We start from the raw sequence: 21,395 nt of genomic DNA, 5'->3' as shown, positions 1-21,395 counted from the left end.
TCTCTCCATCTTCTATGGCTCCTCTATGGTAGAGCGCACCACCCCTCCTGGGTCCAGAAATATCTCCTCCCACAACATCTCAACATTTTTATCTCATTTAGTCACTACAGCCTAAATAGTCATCAGTCCAACCTTGTGAGGGTTAACAAGCATCCTCTTATATAATAACAAATGCTTCATGGATGGTTACAAAAATTCAGGGCATGGAGGTGAAATTTAAATAGGCAAAATACCCCCCTCCCCCCAAAAAAGATTGCCTTTTCCCCCTTAAAACAGCCAAAATAAAAAACCTAAAAAGAACAGGAAAGCAGCCCTGGCCAGTTTGGCTCAGTGGTTAGAGCGTTGGCCTGCAGTCCGGAGAGACCCTGGTTCGGTTCCCGCTAAGGGCATGTACCTCGGTTGCAGTTTGTCCCCGGCCCTGGTTGGTCGTGCGGGTGGCAGCCACTCGATGTGTCCCTTTCACATCGATGTTTCTCTCTCTCTCTCTCTTCCTCTCTCTCCCTCCCACTCTATCTGTACAAAAAAAAAAAAAAATAGAAAAATGTCCTCAGGTGAGGATTAAAAAAAAAAAAGAACAGGAAAGCAGCCCTGGCCAGTTTGGCTCAGTGGTTGGAGCATCGGCCTGCGGACCAGAGAATCCCGGGTTCAGTTCCCGCTAGGGACACGTACCAAAGAAATAAATAAATAAATTAATTAATAATAATTAAAAGAACAGGAAAGCAGGTAATCGTGAAGAGGCAGGCCTAGGTGGGGGAGCCTTAGAGCTGCAAAAGGATTGTGGACTGTGGGAAGAGGACACAAGGACACTGAAGAGAAGGCAAACTCTGCCAAAACTAAACTTTTCGATTGCGTGTTAGTCCTAGGGCCAGGCTGAACCCCATAATTCTGTGTCTTTTCAGTACCTGATCTTACAACAATAGAATCCAGGTTCATACTATTCATCTTCACTAAAGGCTTTTTGAAAGCTAGCTTTGGGACCAACCCAAATAAGTGAGTTCTCTAATTTTTATTCCAAGTTAGCTGGGAACCAGTGGAGGTGTCTGAGCAGAGGAGTGTCAGATCTGACTACTTAAGATTGTAAAAGACTCTGGCTGTCAACGTGGAGATGAGGGTGGAGGAGGGCAACTGCAGAGGAAGTAGGAAGACCAGTGGGGAGGCTTCTACGACAATTTGGGAGAAGACAATGATGGCCTAGACTAGAGTTGTAGCAGCACAGGTAGTGGGACATGGCTAGATTTGGGGTATATTTTGAAGGTAGGAGCTGACAGGATTTGCAGATGTCCACTTGGGTGTGAGGTGTGAGGGCACAAGAGTCGCAGATAATCCCATGTTTCTGGTCTCAGCAATGAAAGAACAGGGATCCACATACTGGAATGTGGGGACGTAGTAGGTATAGATTTGGAGAGGGGAGAAATAGGGAGTTTGTTTTTGACATGTTAAGTTGAAGATGCCTACTAGATATCCACGTAGAGGAGAATACACAGTCTAGAGTTCAAGCAAGAGGTCTGGAGATAATAATTAGGGAGTCACTAATATATAGTTGACTTTTTCTTTTTGCTTTTTTTTTTAACAGCTTTATTAAAATATAACTTACATACCATAAAATTCACCCATTCTAAGTATAAAATTCAATGACTTTTAGTAAATTTACACAAATACTAAAATCAAGAACCAAAGAAGAGAAATTACTACTGACCTTATCAAAATTAAACTAATTATAAGGGAATACTATGAACAACTTCATGCCAACAAATAAGAAAAGTTAGATAAAATGCACAAATCCCTAGAAAGACACAAATGACCAACACTAATTCAAGAAAAAAAAATCTGAATAGATAATTGCATAGCCTTAAAGTCTCACTTGAACCAAAATATTAATTACTGTGGTGATTAATACATGTCCACAATTTCTCTGATGATTTTCTTTCCAGGAGTTGGAGCTTAATTCCCTTCCCACGAGTGTGAGCTTAATGACCTGCTTCTAACAGAGTATGGAAAGGGAAAACTGGTAACTTTGCAGTGAAGAAAGTTGGTATTTAAACCAAGTGATCAATTTTAACATCACTAGTAACAAGTCATGTTGATATTATGTACTCTGTGACATGCTGTAATGAGAGAAGTACTTTATCTCTGCAGTATTCTTCCCCCAAATTTGTAACTTCAGTTTAAAATGAGAAAACATCAGAAAAACCCAAACTGAGGGACAATACAAAATACCTGACCAGTACTCCTCAAAAGTGTCTTTTTCTATTATGCAGATAGGGCAACTCCATCCATCTACGTCCAACCATATCAAATCTGAGTCACTCTACTGATTTTTTCTTTTCATTCACTGAACTTTTCAAATCCAGAATTCCCAATTGGTTCTTTTTTAAAAAAATGATTAACTTGTTGAAATTCTCTATTTGTTCAATTATAGTCATACTTTCTCTCTCATTACAGCATGTCACAGAGTACATAATATCAACATGACTTGTTACTAGTGATGTTAAAATTGATCACTTGGTTTAAATACCAACTTTCTTCACTGCAAAGTTACCAGTTTTCCCTTTCCATACTCTGTTAGAAGCAGGTCATTAAGCTCACACTCGTGGGAAGGGAATTAAGCTCCAACTCCTGGAAAGAAAATCATCAGAGAAATTGTGGACATGTATTAATCACCACAGTAATTAATATTTTGGTTCAAGTGAGACTTTAAGGCTATGCAATACTTTCTTTTAATCTTTTAATGTGGTTTCCTTCAGTTCTTTGAATAGATTTATAAAGGATGCTTCATTTACTAAGGCCAACGTGAGTTTTGCCTGCAGCATGTAGCTACTGATTTTTCCGTTCAGTTTTTGTTTTTGTTTTTTGCTTCTATTTTAATTTTTACTCTCTTTCATTTGTTTATTTTTATCATTCCTGTGTTTTTTAAGCCTGCCTTCCTTCAGGTCAGAGGTTGTGCTCAAACACCTTAAAAGCTGGTAAGACTTCCACCCTGGATTGTTCTTTGTGTTTTAGGGGGAGCACATCAAAGTGCAGGTAGTTTTTTGTTGTTGTTGTTGTTTTAATCTTCACCCGAAGATATTTTTCCATTGATTTTAAGATAGAGTGGGAGGGAGGGAAGGAGCGAAAGAGAGGGAAATATTAACGCAAGATAGACACATCAACTAGTTGCCTCCCGAACGACCCCAACCAGGGCCAGGGATCAAACTGCAGCGAGGCACGTGCCCCTGACTGGAATCGAACCTGAGACTCCTTGGTCCTCGGTCCTCTAACCACTGAGCCAAAACACTCCAACCACTGAGCCAAACTGGCCAGGGCAAAGTTCAGGTAGTTTTAAACTCTGCTCTTGTTTTCCCTTTCTGCCAGCCCCTCTTCACATCTCTGCAGGCTCATGTCCAGCCAGTCCTGTGTGAACAGCCTGGGCCCTTCTTGGGCTTCTTCTACGCAGATGCGTGGGGAGCTCATCAAGTCCCTGGGTAGCTTTCTTACTACCCAGATTTCATCAGTAAATTCCTGCTTAGTCTACTAATTCACAGCTTGCCCTAACCAGGACCACAAACCTCAGTCTAGCAAGGCCACTGGTATTCTGTTTGTTTGCCACCAAGACTACTACTGTTACTGACAGTGCTGCTGGGCATGAGTTTTTTCCACGCTCTGCTCCAAATCAAGTCAGTCCTCTCTGGCAGCCAAGATGCCAGTTTACACGATCTGCCCCAATCTGGTAGAATTACCCGACCAATTGAGCTTGAAGCCTTGGAGATAGAAGCATCTCCAGCTAAGACCACCACAGACTTCCAATGATCTAACTCAAAGTTCAGTGTTTTTTTATGAATATCCACTTCTCAATTTGGTGTATGCTTTTGGTCAATTTCCAGAGCCTAGAAACAGTTGTTTTTGATACTTTATCAGTTTTATTATTGCTTTATAGGGAGAGAATTTGCTGAGCTACTCACTCCTCCATACCACGATAGCTGGCTTTGATGCCACGAGAGTTAAGTTAATATTCACTTAGTATTACTTTCTGGCAGTGACAACCTCCCCACAACAACATGCCCTTCTCGAATGATCTCCTTCACCCCTCTCCAGAAGAGAAGGGGAGAAACATAAGAAGTGCCTGGTGCAGAGCCCCAGTTCCTGCTTCTGGATGGAAAATGTCCTGGATGCTATAACATCACCACCATCCTGCCGGCCAGTGTGGCTCAGTGGTTGAGTGTCAACCCATGCACCAAGAGGTTGCCAGTTCGGTTCCCAGTCACAGCACATGCCCGGGTTGTGGGCCAAATCCCCATTGGAGGGCATGCAGGAGGTGGCCAATCGATGTTCTCTCTCATCAATGTTTCTATCTTGCTCTCCCTCTCCCTTCCTCTCTCTGTAAAATCAATTTAAAAAAAAAAAAAAAAATCACCACCGTCCTTAGCCACACAAATGGTGGTTTTGTGTGAGGGCTGCTCCTCTGTCCTCTGTCAGCCGACAGGAGGAAAAGCAGGGCTTCCAGAGGGTGCCCCTTCAGAAGGAAGGAGCACTACAAGCACTCTGAATAAAGATGAGTGGGGGACCACCCCCATAAACACATGTTGAATACAAAAAAATATGTTCACTTAATATTAAGAATCTTAATATTAAGAAATATAAAGATCCTTTATTGGTAATTCTCTTAAGTATAAGTTTGTATATAAATAATTTATCAATGTAAAACATTATTACAGCATATAATCTCACGCCAAGTACAAAAAGAAACCATTTTTGTACCAAAGTTCTGATAGTTGTAGAAGAAATAGAATTTTTCTGTAAAAAAGTTTATGGACCACCTCAAAAGCTCTATTTATTTATACAGTTATTTCCTAAACCATAAACCAATCAGATAGCAAGGATTTTAGGTTTCTAAGCTCAAAGAGGGAAGGTTGTTGTTGATTCATTTTGTTACTTGGGCCATGTTCTCACTTAACTCACAGTGCTGGACTCTGATATTTCACGGGGGAAACTTCTTCCTGTAAGACTGAGTCACCTCACCTTTGGGCTCAGTGATGACGTGGCTGACTCCAAGTCTCTGGCAGACGTAATGGAAGGCCTGATTCCCAGGATTACACCACTGGTCGATGTAGTCATTCGAGCAAGTCCACAGCATGTTGTTCACTGTATCGTAACAGGCACCTGCAAACAGATCATACTTTCTTCAACTGACATATCATCTGCCTGTATACATAGTTCTCATAAGCACTGCTACAGAATGGAAAGGCAAGGATTCTCCCCAGTGCTAACAATCCACATCCTATTCCCATACATTTACTTGGAAAAGCATTAGACTGAGGCTCAGCAAAAAGATAGGATTCAATTCCTACTCTGGTAACACCTACATGAGAATGGATTAAGTCTCATGGAAGAGAGAGTTCTTAGTAACTGACTAATGTGTGACCTTTTTAATTCCAAAAAGGATCTAAGAGACTTACATTAAAACCTAGATACAATAGGACTAATTAACGTAACACCCAATAAAAACCTTAGTAACTGAGCCCAAAACTTAAGATAGAACTTCCTAGGAGCCAAGTCAAAGAGAAAAATATTACATAATGCTCATTTTCTGACAATAAGAGGCATACCAATTCCTCACAGGAAATAAACCCTTAATTGCATGAACTTTGAAGAATTTGTTACAGGCATCATTACACAACCTAATGAACGGTATCTTCAACAGCAATTTATGCAGAGGAATTTCACATGGCAATTTCTTACACTAATTCCCCAAATTAAACAGTAGTATAAAAAAACATTTCTTTCAAGGAAACTGGAAAACCATAGGGAATTGGCAAGATTTTTTGAGAGAAACTGCTAAAATGCTCAACTTTCCAAGGAAATGTGGCATTTATTTCTTACCCAATCCTGGTACAAGAGCACCACGCCCCAGTGAGCTTCCGGCAGCATCTATGAGATCGGCCCGACTTGTAAACTGACCATCCGAAATATTATACACCAAGCTAGAGGCTAGGACTTCAGAAACAAACATGAAGCTGTTTAATAAGCCTTAAAATGATGGTCAGTCTACTTTCAAAGTTTAAACTTCAGGCTCTTAACAAGACTCATAAAAACCACACCTTTTTGTTGTCTATTGGTGGTAACAATGAAGATACAGAATACACACATAAGACCACAAAAAGAAAACTGTCGCAAAATATCTTTCTAAATAGTGAATCATATTTTTAAAAGTGGTTTTTAAATGGCAACTTTTGCATGAAGATTTTTTTCAGTATAGGTTATCAAAAGGGTAATTGTAAAAGGTTAGTTATATCATTAACATCACAAAGTAAAATTTACATTAAATACTTTACATATAGTTGGTGCTCAATAAAGGTTAGTGGACACAAACACGGCTTGGTTGTTGTCCTTCCAAGCAGTGGCTCTAAAACTTGGAGATGCTTTGGCCTTTCTCCTTAACACAGGATAGTGTAGTGATGACAACCATGGGCTATATGGGTCTGGGTTTAAATTCTAGCTCTGTCACTTCTGTGTGACCCTGGGAAATTTACTGAACCTCTCAGTTTCCTCATGTGTAAAGTGGAGATAATAAAAGTACCAATATTATGCAGTTCTTGCAAAGAATAAATAACTTAAAATATGTCCAGGATCTACATCAGCTCATATGTGCTAGCTGCTACTGATATTATTTCCTCCCCCACTTCCAAAATAAAATTCTAGCACTGTGTTACTTGAGCTTGTTTTTCTTGTTCTCATCACCCTAGGAATCCAGATCTTCATCATGCCTGATGTGAACTACATTCTAAACTATGCTTTGTTTCTGTTCTATTTTCTACTCTTCCATCCTGCACTGCAACAAAATGATCTTCCCCCAATACCTTTTTCATGGAGTTTACCATGCATATGCCTTTCCCCCTTCTTGGCCACTTATATGAATAATATCCGTTTTTCATGACTTAAACTCAAGACCTCATTTAGTCCCTCCCTTCTACCCCACTCCACAATGACCCTTTCTTTCTGAGTCTGCAGCACTTACATCTGCTCCCCACAGTTCAGGCAGTGATACAGCATCATGTATCATTTGCTAGTTGTTTCTCACAACTACATCATTTCTCCCAAGCAGACTATGAGCCCCTCAAGGCAAGCACCACTTCTGCTTCCTGAGAAGCCCCCCAGTGGCCAGTGTGGAACAGGACACAGAAGGAATTTCAACACTTATCGATTTGTTGGTCTAAAATAGAATCACTGTGTAAGCTACATCCTCATGGAAAAAAGAGCACTGTAAAGGCCTGCTTTAATCAAATGGGCTAATTTCAATTGAGAGAAAAAGCCATGCAAAGGAGACTAAAAAAGAGTTTCATAAGACTAATAGTCAATAAAAAGACAAATAACCCAATTTAAAAATGGCCAGAGGACTTGAATAGGTATTTCTCCAAAGAAGATATACAAATGGCCAATAAGCACAAGAAAAGATGTTCAGCACCATTAGTCATTAGGGAAATACAAATCAAAACCACAATGAGATGCCACTTCATACCCACCAGATGGCTATTAATTTAAAAAAAGGAAAACAACAAATGTTGGTAAGGATGTAGAGAAAATGGAACCATTACACATTGCTGATGAGAATGGAAAATAGTGTAGCCCCCTGGGAAACAGTTTGGTAGTCCCTCCAAAGGGTAGCCATATAGTTACTGTATGCCTCAGGATTCTACTCCAATGTATACTCCCTAGAGAAATAAAATCATGTCCACACAAAAACCCATACATGAATGTTAGCACTGTTCAAAATAGCCAAAAAGGACAGACAACCCAAATGTCAATAAAATGGGAGTATATCCATACAATGAAATATGATTCAGCCATAAAAAGGAATGAAGTAATGATTTATGCTACAACATAGATGAACACTGAATATATTAAGTTAAAAAAAAAAACAAAAACAGAAAATATTAAGTTTAAAAAAAAAAAAGCCAGTCACAAAACTACATATATTGTACAATGGTTGCCAGGGACTAGAATGATGAGGAAGCTGGGGAGTGACTGCTAATGGTATGGGGTTACTTTGGGAGCGATGGAAATGTTCTAGAATTAGATAATGGTACTGGTCATACAACTCTGTGAATATATTAAGACCACTGAACTGTAAACTTTAAAGGGGTGAATTTTATAGTATGTAAGTTATATCTCAATGAAGCTGTCCCTTTTTCATTTTTTTAATTAAAAAATTTTTTTCCTTTATTGATTTTAGAGAGAGAGGGAGAGAGAGACAGAAACATCAATGAGAGAGAACACTGATTGGCTGTCTCCTGCATGCCCCCCACTGGAGATCCGGCTCACAACCTGGGCATGTGTCCTGACCAGGAATCGAACCAGTGACCTCTTGGTGCACTGGTCGATGCTCAACCATTGAGCCACACCGGTCGAACAGCTGCTCTTTTTAAAAAAAAAAAAATAGACTAAGCCCTGGCCTGTTTGGTTCAGTGGTTAGAGCATCGGCCCAGGGCACGTACCTCGGGTGCAGTTCAATCCCGGGCCCTGACTGGGGTCATGTAGGAGGCAGCCAATCGATGTCTCTCTCTCACATTGATTTTTCTCTCTCTCTCCCTCTGTCTCTCTCTCCCTCCCTCCCTCCCACTCTATCTGAAAATCAGTGGAAAAATATACTTGGGTGAGAATTAAAATAAATACATAAATATATAAATAAATGACTAATAATAAATTTACATCATTTCTTCTGCACAGCAAAAAGAACAACCATCAGAATGGAAAAGGAACCCACTATAAGGGAGAGCATAACTGCCAATGATACATCAGATAAGGGGTTAATTTTCAAAATATATAGAGTACTCATATAACTTAACCAAAGGAAGACAAAGAACCCAATTAAAAAATTGGCAGAAGACCTAAACAGACACCTCTCCAAACAGGACATACAAATGGCCAAGAGACATATGAAGAAATGCTCAACATCACTAATCATCAGAGAGATGCAAATTAAAACAACAATGAGGTATCACCTCACACCTGTCAGAATGGCTGCTATCAACAAATCATCAAACAACAAGTGTTGGGGAGGGTGTGGAGAAAAGGGGACTCTAGTACACTGCTGGTGGGAATGCAGACTGGTGCAGCCACTATGGAAAACACTATGGTGTTATCTCAAAAAGTTAAAAATTGAACTGCCATTTGACCCAGTGATCCCACTTCTAGAATATACTCTAAGAAGCCTGAAACACCATTCAGAAAGGATATATGTACCCCTATGTTCATAGCAGCACTATTTACAATCGCTAAGATCTGGAAACAGCCCAAGTGTCCATCAATAGATGAGTGGATCAAAAGATGAGTGGATGTGTAGGTGGCGGCCAGTTGATATGTCTCTCTCACATTGATGTTTCTCTCTCTCTCTCTCTCTCTCTCTCTCCCTCTCTCTCTCTCTCTCTCTCTTCCTCCCTTTCTCCCTCCCACTCTATCTGAAAATAAATGCAAAAATGTCCTTGGGTGAGGATAAAAAAATACTCTAACTTACTTTATTGTATATGATGTCCAAAAAATAGTGTGAGATACTATTATCCCTTTATTTTTTACATATTGGCTCAGTTGCAAAGGTATTACATGTGGCTCAGTTGGTTGAGCATCGTTCCAGACACTGAAAGCTTGCCGGTTTGATTCCTGGTCAGAGCACATGCTCAGGTTGCAGGTTTGGTCCCTCGTTGGGGGTGCATACAGGAGGCAACAGATCAGTTTCTCTTTCACATTGATATTTCCGTTTCTCTCTCTCTCTCTCTCCCTCCCTTTTTCCCTCTCTCTCTCCCTCTTTCTCTCTTGCTCCCTTCCTCTCTCTCTAAAAAGCAATAAAAATGTATTTTTTAAAAAGAGCTATTGCAAATAACTTTAACAGAATGAGTTTAAAATCATTAATAGAAAAGCCTTAAATTTCAAAGTTGAAGACAAATTGGGAAAAGGGTAAAAAATAAAATTCACTTACTTTTTAAAGATGACAAACCACTTGTTCCACCAAAAAGAGAGCGGGTGGCAGAGCTGCCTGATCCCCCTGGAGGTGGGACCAGCATCACCAAGTATGTGCCACAGGTATATATGGGCGTCTTCCGAAGCATTTTTAGAGGTAGTCCACAGCTAGTATTTGCTGATGAAAGGAATGAAAATTGTGAGTAGAAATATTTGACACACAAAATCTGCTTACCAAAACAGATCAGAGGATAATGAGGGGGCCCCCAAATTCATATAAGGATATACCCAGATTCGGAAAATAGAACAAAAAGTAACAAGCTAAGGAAAAATAATGGTCTTGTGGCTCCCTAGCCTGGCATCAAGCCTTCTGATACAATAGGGACTATGGAAATAAAATAGGATGCATAAATTTTAATATAAACTAGTAAGGATTTAATTTGATAGTCTCATAATGAATTAATCACAAATATTTTCCTAACATTTCAATACATAAAAGGATTAAAGCATAAAATGCATTCAGTTCCTTAAACATATTTATCCAGATCCATTTTTCTAGCCTTATCTTTTACTACAGTTGATGATTTGGTATAAATTCACATAGTTGGTATGTAATCTATAAACCCTTCAAGAATAATGGTTCTTAATCTTTTATGGGCCACAGATGACCTCAAAAGTCTGATAAAAATTATGATGAATATATGTAATTTAAAACTGTGGGGGAGCATGTTTATGAACCCCTTAAAAGCTTATCCCACCCAGTTAAGAACTCTGGCTTTCAAAGTACAGAACAGTATAGTTAGTAGGCTACATTTTATTAAGAATAGGAGGAAAATAAGAACCCAATTTACTTTCACTGTATTTGCATAAAGAACTCTGTAAGGATAAAAACTAATAAATATAATTACCTATCAGGGGGTTGGCAAAATATAGAACACACCAAGATTTCTCTGCATATAGCTTTTTATGTTGTTTTACTTTCAAACTTTGTAAATGTATTATCCATTCTAAAATATTAAAGTACAAACACTAAATGATATGTTCTACAAAAAGCAATCTCTGCTGGGGAGGGAGGTTTGCCTCTTACTTGCTTGGTAAAGGTTGTATCTGGTAAAGACTTTGCATTTATAAAGCATATGTTAAACATGAAATCCACTAATTTATACTAACAGTAATGAGAAGGTATTTACAGTTAAAGACAAAGCTGCTTTGAATTATTATGGATTCATGCTAATTCATATCCTTAGTCAACAATATGTATTAGCTTGGAATAAAAAAAAAAAAATGCACAATGACCGGAAAGAGATAAAAAGGTGAACTGTGTAAAGCAAAGTGCTTTTGTCTGGTGCACTGTAAATGCTCAATGAAAAGTACTACCTTGGGAGCATTTGAGACCTTGCTGCCTGGCATATGTCGTCAGTCTGGCTCAAATAAACTTACAAAAATTTACATAATATATATTGCCTGAACCCCACAGGCCACTCTCACTAATTATATATCAAGCCAAGAAAAAACATGGAGGAAATTTAATGCATATTACTCAGTGAAAGAAACCAATCTGAAAAGTCTACATACTATATGATTCCAATTGTACAGCATTCTAGAAAAGGAAAAACTATGAAGACAATTAAAGAAATCAGGGTGGTCAGGGGTTGGGGATGGAGAAGAATGAATAGGTAGAGAATAAAGAATTTTTAGGGCAGTGAAACTACTCTATATGACACCACAACAGATGTCATCTGTTCAAACCCAAAGAATGTAACCTAAGGCAAATGAGGGACTTTGGGTGATGATGATTTGTCCAGGTAGGTTCATCAGTTGTAACAAATGTACCATCTGGTGCGGGATGTTGATGAGGGAGGCTAGGCATGTCTCCCTTGGGGCCGGCAGTACATGGGAAATAGCAGTACCTTCCTCTCAAGTTTGCTGTGAACCTAAAACTGCTCTAAAAAATAGTCTTCAATTATAGCTATGGAGCTGAATGGAGCGACACCAGCTGACAGGTGGTAAGCGAAGGGCAGCATACCTGCTTGGTCCTCTTTCAGTGTGTTGGAGATGGTGGAGCCAGTGAGGGCGGCCAGTGTAGCGGATGGGGAAGCTCTGTAGCGGGAAAGTCTGCTCAGAAGCATCTCATTAATGCTTTTCGCAGACTCACCCTCTTTCCTCATTAGAATTGTGCGTTCCTGAAGCGGATTGGCTACATACACACCATTTTCAACCTAATATTTAAAGAAAAAAGGTCCTTAAATGATATCTGTTTCCACGTAGTTAGCAATTTTCTACTTGAGGATTGCATTAACATGATCTGGTTCCTCAAAATCATTTCCAAAAACTGTACCTGAGTAGAAATAAACCTAAAAACTGAAATGCTCCACAGAAAGTGCTGAGAACATAAGAAAGGCCTTGCAAGTTTGAGAGCTTTCATTTTTCTAATAGCTCAGCTTCTAAAAGTAATGGGCCAAGTTTAATAAATGCTACGAAAGGTCGTTGATTAAAATTCCTTATGTTGGATTCCACAGGCAGCTCTCACTAATTATAAGCATCTGACAGGTATACATACGACAAGAGGAAAACAGATCAGTTTTGATTTCCTATTAATATTAAGTAGAACTATGAGGACAATGTCTTCTTGAAATCTAATTAGTGCTAAGATCCAAATTCTGTATTAACAGCAGTTAACATTAGCCCCAGCTGCTTGGGTATTGGCAGAGCAGCCCTAGAGAAAGGCAGACTTTGTCTGCTAAAAATGTATGTTAACGTCAACTGGATCCTTGCTGGTGCTTGGCAGGTCCTCATTCATCACTTGATTATTCCCCAGCAAAATCCCTGGAGTGGTGATTTCAAAATTCCTTTACCAATTTACAGCTTGACTTTAAGCAGCCCACTTGGCTGTCTTTATTGCTAAAAAGATCCAGACCACTTACTGTAAGCTGCTCACACTCGTTTCTCTTCCAACTCAAGAATCTTTGTATTCAGCCTCATTTATTCTTCCCTTCCTCATAATTGAGAGAAAGAAGCTCTTTGCCTCATGTTACTTAAGTTTAAGTCTTCCTCCTCTGCCTCTTCTCTAACTGCTCCCTTAATTAACTGTCTGCTCCTTCAGGGAACTCTACTTCCTCCCTCACATTTCTCTCCTTTTTAAAAAAAAAATTCTTTTCTTTTATTGATTTTTAGAGAGAGAGGAAGGTAGAGGGAGAGAGAGAGAGAAAAATCGATGAGAGAGAGCATCGATTGGCCACCTCCTGCACGCCCCCTACTGGGGATCTGGCCCACAACCTGGGCATGTACCCTGACCAGGAATCAAACCGGCGACCTCTTGATGCATGGGTCGATGCTCAACCACTGAGCCACACTGGCTGGGCAATTTCTCTCCTTTTCTCACAACAAACTCTTCTCCATCTTATCCTCTTCACTTTACTCCCCGACCAACTCCATCTGTCTTCCAGCACTCCGCCCCACCCCCCAAAACAGCTCTGCTAAGGCTACCACCAACGGCCTCTATATTCTCCATTCAAAAGACCTTTTTCACTCAATCTCAACTTCTCAGCAGAATGCAATCCTGCTAACCAAGTTCTCCTTTTTTACAAAAACTTATTTATTTGAGTTAATTTTTAAGCCCATTTTAAAACTTTAAAAAATGTATTAAAAAATGAATGATAGAAAGCAAGTCTTGCTCACCACTTCCCCTCCCCAGAGGTAATCAATGCTGCCAGTTTCTTGTGATGCTTCCACTCATCCATTCATTCAACAAATACTTAGTAGCACCTACTGTGTGCTGGGCATTGTTCTAAGGGCTGGAGACACAGCAGTCAACAGAGAGATAAAATACCTAACCTCCTGCAGCTGATATTCCAGGCAAAGAAGATAGTGAAAAAATAAGCAAATAAATAGGTACTAATAAGAGCCATGACGAAAAATAAAGCAAGGCAAAAGAGATTAAAAGAGACAGGATTTTATTTTATATAAAATATTTTATACAGGCCCTGGCTAGTTTGGTTCAGTGGTTAGCGCATTGGCCCGAGGACCAATGAGTCACGGGTTCAATTCCAGTCAAGGGCACGTACCTATGTTGTGGTTTGTACCTGGCCCTGGTCGGGGTTGTGCGGGAGGCAACCAGTCAATGTGTCCCTGTCACATCGATGTTTCTCTCTCCCCCACCCCTTCCTCCCTCCCTCCCACTCTATCTGAAGATAAACAGAAAAATATCCTTGGGTGAGGATTAAAACAATAATGATAATAAAATATTTTATACAGAATGGTAAGAAAGATCTTTCTGATAAGGTGATATTTGAACAGAGACCTAAAAAAGTGGTTATCTGCAGAAAGATGTCCCAGCACAAAGGTCCCCAGATGGAAGCACACTGGGTGTTTATGCATGTCAGCAAGAGGCTGGCTATGGCCAGAGTGGCACGAGGGAGGGGTGTGGTAGGTGCAGAGAGTGGTAGGTGAAGAGGGGGCCCAAATCATGCAGTCTCTTTACAGAGGTAGTAAGACTTAAGATATACTTTGAAAGGAGAGCAGGCAGCATTGGCTGACTGGACATAGAATTTGGAAAGGGAAAAAAGAGGAATTGACAGTGACACCAAAGGTCTCTGGCCAGCACTGGAAGGTTACAGATGCCCTTAACTAAAATGGGAAGGTCTGCGGGAGGGGCAGGAAAAGTCTCATATTCTGTGCATTTTACAAATAAACACCTACATCGATTCGCACCGAGAGTTCCGGGGACAGACTTTGGCTAAGAAGCAAATGTGAGCATCATCAGTACACAGAGGTGTTTGAAGCTATAAACAGGATGAGATCAATGAGGGAGTTAGAGCAGACAGAAGGGGTCCTGTAAATAGGTCCTGGCACATGTGATTGTTGAGAAGCAGGAAGATGAGACTGGGTAGGAACAACCAGTGACAGAAGTCCTATAGGGTGTCCCACAAACCAAGTGAAAACAGTTTCAAGAATGTAGGAGTAGCCCTGGCCGGTTTGGCTCAGCGGTTAGAGCGTTGGCCTGCGGTCTGGAGAGACCGGGGTTCGGTTCCCGCTAAGGGCATGTACCTCGGTTGCAGTTTGTCCCCGGCCCTGGTCGGTCGTGCGGGTGGCAGCCACTCGATGTGTTCCTTTCACATCGATGTTTCTCTCTCTCTCTCTCTGTTCCTCTCTCTCCCTCCCACTCTACCTGAACAAAAAATGGGAAAATGTCCTCGGGTGAGGATTAAAAAACAAAACAAAACAAGAATGTAGGAGTAGCCCTGGCCGGTTTGGCTCAGCAGTCGGAGCATCAGCCCACAGACCAATGAGTCTCAGGTTCGATTCCGGTCAAGGGCACGTACCTGGGTTGCAGACTGACCCCGGCCCTGGTCAGGTTGTGCAGGAGGCATCCAATCGATGTGTCCCTCTCACATCGACATTCATCTCCCTCTCTCTCTCTCCCACGCTATCTGATGACAAACAGAAAAATATCCTCAGGTGAGGAACCAAAAAAAAAACAGGAATGTGGGAGTAATAAACCACATTAAATCTCCTAACAGGTCGGGTAAAATGAAGAGTTGACCAATGCTGCCTACTCTCCTTTCAAAGTATATCATAAGTCTTGAATTTAGTAACAAGGAAGTCCCTGGTGAACTTGGGAATAGCTGTTTGGATGGTGTGATAAGAATATAAGACTTACTAAAGCGGGTTCAAGAGAGAATGGAGCCCTGGCCGGTTTGGCTCAGCAGTTAGAATGTCGGCTTGTGGTCCAGAGAGACCTGGGTTCGGTTCCCGCTAGGGGCATGTACCTCGGCTGCAGTTTGTCCCCAGCCCTGGTTGGTCGTGCGGGTGGCAGCCACTCGATGTGTCCCTTTCACATCGATATTTCTCTCTCTCTCCTCTCTCTCCCTCCCACTCTATCTGAACAAAAAAATGGAAAAATGTCCTCGGGTGAGGATAAAAAAAAGAGAGAATAGAGCCCGGCTGGTGTGGCTCAGTGGTTGAGCATTGACCCATTCACCAAGAGGTCACCATTTTGATTCCTGATCAGGGCACGTGCCCAGGTTGTGGTCCAGATCCCCAGTGGGGGGCATGCTGGAGGTGGCCAATCGATGTTCTCTCTCATCAATGTTTCTATCTCTCTCCCTCTCCCTTCCTCTCTAAAATCAATAAAGAGAGAGAGAGAGAGAGAGAGAGAGAGAGAGAGAGAATGGAAAGGAAAAAACATAAAAATAGTAAGAATAAACTCTTTGAAGAATAAGAGAAGCCAAAAACGGGAGTGGAGGTGGGTATGGGGCAAGGGAGTTCTTTTTAAAGACAGGATATCCGCCCTGGCCGGTTTGGCTCAGCGGTTAGAGCGTTGGCCTGTGGTCCGGAGAGACACGGGTTCGGTTCCCGCTAAGGGCACGTACTTCGGTTGCAGTTTGTCCCCGGCCCTGGTTGGTCGTGCGGGTGGCAGCCACTCGATGTGTCCCTTTCACATCGATGTTTCTCTCTCTCTCTCTCTCTCTCTCTCTCTCTCTCTCTCTCTCTCTCCCCCTCTCACTCTATCTGTACAAAAATTGGAAAAATGTCCTTGGGTGAGGATAAAAAAAATAAAAAAATAAAGACAGGATATCCTCTAACATATCTGCATGCTGTAGTGAATGATCCATTGAGGGAGGGAAGCTGCTGACATAGGAGGACAATTGCAGAAAGAATTGGCCTCCCTACCCTAACTTTCCATACACAGCAGGTTGCAAATACAGCCTAGCTTTCTGCACTAAACAATGTAATTTGGAAATTAATCTATTTCTGACTGTGCAGATCTGCCATATATATATATATAACCATATATATATTTTTTCCTTTATTGGTTTTAGAAAGAGGAAGGAAGAAGGAGAGAGAGATAGAAACATCGATGAGAGAGAACATCGATGGGCCGCCTCCTGCATGCCCCCCACAACCTGGGCATGTGCCCTGACCAGGAATCGAACTGGCAACCTCTTGGTGCATGGGTCGATGCTCAACCACTGAGCCACACCAGCCGGGCTGCCTTATATTTTTTAATGTCTACGCAGTGTTCCATGGTGTGAAAGTACCATATGTAGTAAGCCAGATAGCTATGTTTAGCTTCCCAAGTCAGCATTTTAGAAACTGCTGAACTAGTGGCCAATGATACTTAATTTTTTTTATGAGGAAAATTATCAGACATATGTAAAAACAGAGAGCAGTGTAATGAATTTCCATATACTTATCATCCAGATTCAAATGCAATCCAGATATTGCCACACCTGTTTAACCTCCCTCCTCTTTTGTTGTTCACGCATTTTACAAGACCAGTGCTCTAACCCCTGAGCATAGGGCCACACATTTTAAAACATATCCCAGGCATCACTGTAATTCCACTTCTGAATACTTCACCACACAACTCTCAAAATACATACATTTTCTTATATAAAAGAATGAATTCCCCAGGTAGCCATCACCTGGCTTCAATAATTATTAGTATGTTTCCCACCTTTCTAAAAAAATACTCATTTTAGCCCTGGCCAGTTTGTTCAGTGGTTAGAGCATCAGCCTGCAGTCCAGAGAGACCCGGGTTCGGTTCCCATTAAGGGCAAGTACCTCGGTTGCAGTTTGTCCCCGGTCCTGGTTGGGGTTGTGTGGGTGGTAACCACTCGATGTGTGTCTCTCACATCAATGTTTCTCTCTCTCTCTCTCTTCCTCTCTCTCCCTCCCGCTCTATCTGAACAAAAAATGGAAAAATGTCCTCGGGTGAGGATAAAAAAAAATACTCATTTTATATTCAAATTCCAGATTGTCACCAAAAAGGTTTTTGTTTTTTTATCCTCACCCGAGGACATTTTTCCATTTTTTGTTCAGATAGAGGGGGGGGGGGAGAGAGAGAGAAAAACATCGACATGAAAGGGACACATCGAGTGGTTGCCTCCCGCACAACCCAACCGGGGCCTGCGACAAACTGCAACCTAGGTCTGTGCCCTTAAGTGGGAACCGAACCCGGGTTTCTCTGGATCGCAGGCCAATGCTCTAACTGCTGAGCCAAACTGGCCAGGGCCAAAAAGGTCTTTTAATAATTTACAATTGATTTGTTTGATTCAGACTCCAAAGATGATTCAAAGGTTGTTCTTTTCATCTAGTGCAGGCTCCTTCCTCCCCAACTTTTTATTTCATGCCACTGGAAGAGGCTATTTTAGTTGCTGTTTCCTTCAGGGCGGGTACGGGCTTTTGATCATGTAACTGCACATCTAAAAAAATCGTTGTTGTCTTTCCACTTGATTGATACTTTGGTCGACTACTGACTTTTAAAGTGGAAGTCATTTCCCTCAGAATTTTGAAAGCCCTTTTCCATTTTTACATCCAGTAATACTATTGAATAGCGTGGTGCTTTTCTAAATTTTTATCATTTGTACAAGATTTTATTTTATTTCTGGAAGCTTTAGTATTCTCTCTTTATTCCTGATCATCTGAAGTTTCAGGATGATGCACCATGGTGTGGGCATTTTTCATTAACCTGGATACCAGTGTCCTTAGCCTGACATTCTTCTTGGATTCTTTCTTTAATCAAGTTTTCCTCTTTATTTTCTCTGTCCTCTTTTTGGAACTCCTATTAGTAAGACTTTAAATGGATTTCTCCTCTATGTCTTTTAGCTTCTCTCTCATATTTACTGTTCTTTATCTCTCTGACTTTCTGGGAAACTTAGTTTTAATCCTTTTATTAATTTTTAAATTTTGACAATCGTAGTTTTAATATCCAGGAGCTCTTTCTCATTCTTTGATAGTTCTTTTTTCAAGACATCTGGTCTGTTTTATAAATGCAGTATCTTCTCATATCTCACAGAATAGTATTTATAAAGTTTTATTCTGCTCCTTCTATGAGCTACTTTTCTTCTTTTTTTTTTGTTAATCCTCACCTGATGATATTTTTCCATTAATTTCTAGATACAGTGGAAAGGAGAGAGGGGGATGGAGAGAAAAAGGAACACTGATGTGTGAGAGACACACCAATGTGTTGCCTCCTGCATAACCCTGACCAGGGCGAGGACTGAGCCTGCAACCCAGGTGCATGCCCCTGGCCAGGAATCTAACGTGTGACCCTTTAGTCCACAGGGCGACACTCTAACCAAGCCAAACCAGTCAGGGCTTACGTTTAACTTTCAAATTGGAGATTTTCCTCATTTGTCAAGAGATCTTTGGTTGTATGCTTTTAAAAAAAATTTTTTAAGCTCTTAATTAGGGTAATTTTTATTTTTTTTATTTTTTTTTCTTTATTGATTTTAGAGAGAGGAAGGGAGAGGGCAAGAGAGACAGAAACATCAATGAGAGAACATCGATTGGCCATTTTCTACATGCCCCACACTGGGGATCTGGCCCACAACCTGGGCATGTGCCCTGACCCGGAATCAAACCGGCGACCTCTTGGTGCATGGGTCAATGCTCAACCACTGAACCACACTGACTGGGCAATTAGGGTAATTTTTAAATGTGCATAAAAGAATGTATTCCCCAGGTACCCATCACCTGGCTTCAATAATTATCAGTATGTTGCCCACCTTTTTAAAAAAAATCTATTCCTCTCCCTTCCGCACACATACCTCTCCAAAGTTTTGGGGTTTGTTTGCAGGCTTTTTTTTTTTTTTTGTATCTGCTCTTTGCTCTTTTTATTTTTTACACAGTTAAGCACTAATCAAAATGCTGCACACATGACTGAGGCTTGCTTAACTGAAACATCATCATAGGCGATTCACTGGGTGGCAAGTCTTTTCCTTAAATGAACCCCAATGTCAGTATATCAAGGTCTTTTTCCAGGATCATTCAGTTTTTTCAGAAAATCAAGGTCTAGTCTTTTGCCTGAGTAGAGGCACCTGAGCACAAATGTTAGGTGCACCAGAAAGAGGGAGGACAGTTCCTTTTATTTTTAATTTTTTAAAAAGGCATTCAAGATTTTTTCTTAAAAAAGGATTTTTAATTCATTTTTAGAGAGAGAGGAAAGGAGAGGGAGAGAGAGAGATCAATAGACAGCCTCCTGACACCGGCCAGGGCAGGACAGCTCCTTTTATAAACTTTAACCTACAACCCCATCTCACAATGGCACTGCACCACGCCTCAGGCTCCAATCCCAAAGACTCTCTAAGGCTGGGTGGGGGTGAAGCACCTCTCTTCCTCTAGGGATTCCCCTGAACACAACTTTAGTTTTGGCTTTACCCACATTGAAGGACAGGAAGGGACACCACCACCTCCATCTTCTAAAGTAAGGGCATAAAAGATACTGCCTAGAGCTGAGGAACAAGAAATAAAGGTTTAATTATAAGCTACAAACAACCAAGAGAGGAGTTAAAATGAATGAAGTAAATATATTAGGAAGAATAAGAAAGAGTAAAAATGGAACCAAATCCTCATCTATCACAGAAATAAATAAATAAATAAATTTTTAAAAAATCAACACACAATATATGAAGTTTGTAAGTCAAGAAACCGCAATATAAGCCATTTACTTAGAGATATGATAAACAAAAAGCTGCCCGGCCAGTGTGGCTCAGTGCACTGAGTGTCATCCCATGGACTGAGAGGTCCCAGAGTTCAATTCCTGGTCCGGGCACACGCCCGAGTTTCGGGCTCCATCCCCAGTAGGGGGCGTGCAAGAGGCAGCTGATCCATGTATCTCTTTCATACCAATGTTTCTTTCTCTCTCTCTAAAAAAAATATATATATATATATTCAGTAAAAAACATATTGAAAGCTCTGGCCGGTTTGGCTCAGCAGTTAGAGCATCGGCCCACAGACAAAAGAGTCTCAGGTTTGATTCTGGTCAAGGGCACGTACCTCGGTTGCGGTTTGGTCCCCAGCCCTGGTCAGGGTTGTGAGGGAGGCAACCAGTCGATGTGTCCCTCTCACATCTATGTTTCTCTTTCACTTTCTCCCTCTCCCTCTCCCTCTCTCCCACTCTATCGGAAGATAAATAAAAAAATATCCTCAGGTGAGGATTTTAAAAAAATTAAAATTAAAAAATTTTTTAAAAAATGAACAAAAAGCTTAAACCAGGGCTGGCGGAAGATGGGGCAAAGGACTCTCACTTCTCAGTACGAACCTGAAGTTTTAATACAAGCACATGTTACTTCTTTGAATACAATTTTGTCTTTTAATCCTCACTCAAGGATATTTTTCTATTGATTTTCAGATAAAGTGGGAGGAAGGGAGAAAGAGAGAGAGAAACATGAAAGAGATACAACGATTGGTTGCCTCCCACACGACCCTGACCAGGGCTAGGGATCGAACCACGACTAAGGTACATGCCCTTGACCGGAATCGAACCTGTGACTCTTTCGTCTGCCAACGCTCTAACCGCTGAGCCAAACGAGCCAGGGCTACAATTTATTTCTTTTAATTTAACAAAAGTATATCAGGGAAAGGGGGACTGTTAAATGTTTTCCCATTACTCTTAGGATACAGACCTAAGCCCTTTAACTGCTAGTAAGAGTCTGTTTAAAAACAAATAAACCAAACAAAAC

The 21,395-nt window shown here is 40.9% G+C and overlaps 1 protein-coding gene across 24 annotated transcripts in view; it reads right to left on the bottom strand.

Moving 5' to 3' along the window:
* The window catches only part of HECTD4 (HECT domain E3 ubiquitin protein ligase 4), a 165,849-nt gene that overhangs the window by 88,802 nt on the left and 55,652 nt on the right, over window positions 1-21,395 (bottom strand). For 22 of the 24 annotated variants that reach the window (XR_004961308.1, XR_004961309.1, XM_036276535.1 and 19 more), the window contains 4 exons: window positions 11,954-12,146; window positions 9,947-10,105; window positions 5,857-5,970; window positions 4,996-5,136 (listed from right to left, as the gene is read on the bottom strand). Coding sequence is in view for 22 of the 24 variants with exons in the window: in XM_036276535.1 (XP_036132428.1) it covers window positions 4,996-5,136; window positions 5,857-5,970; window positions 9,947-10,105; window positions 11,954-12,146 (607 nt within the window). In the remaining 2 variants the exon portion in view is untranslated. The remainder of the gene's footprint in view (window positions 1-4,995; window positions 5,137-5,856; window positions 5,971-9,946; window positions 10,106-11,953; window positions 12,147-21,395) is intronic. The other 2 variants (XM_036276522.1, XM_036276526.1) reach the window with 1 other exon arrangement.

The sequence above is a fragment of the Molossus molossus genome, unplaced genomic scaffold (assembly GCF_014108415.1).
Source record: "Molossus molossus isolate mMolMol1 unplaced genomic scaffold, mMolMol1.p scaffold_m16_p_22, whole genome shotgun sequence".
Classification (NCBI taxonomy): domain Eukaryota; kingdom Metazoa; phylum Chordata; class Mammalia; order Chiroptera; family Molossidae; genus Molossus; species Molossus molossus.
This window is presented reverse-complemented; position numbering and strand designations above follow the sequence as displayed.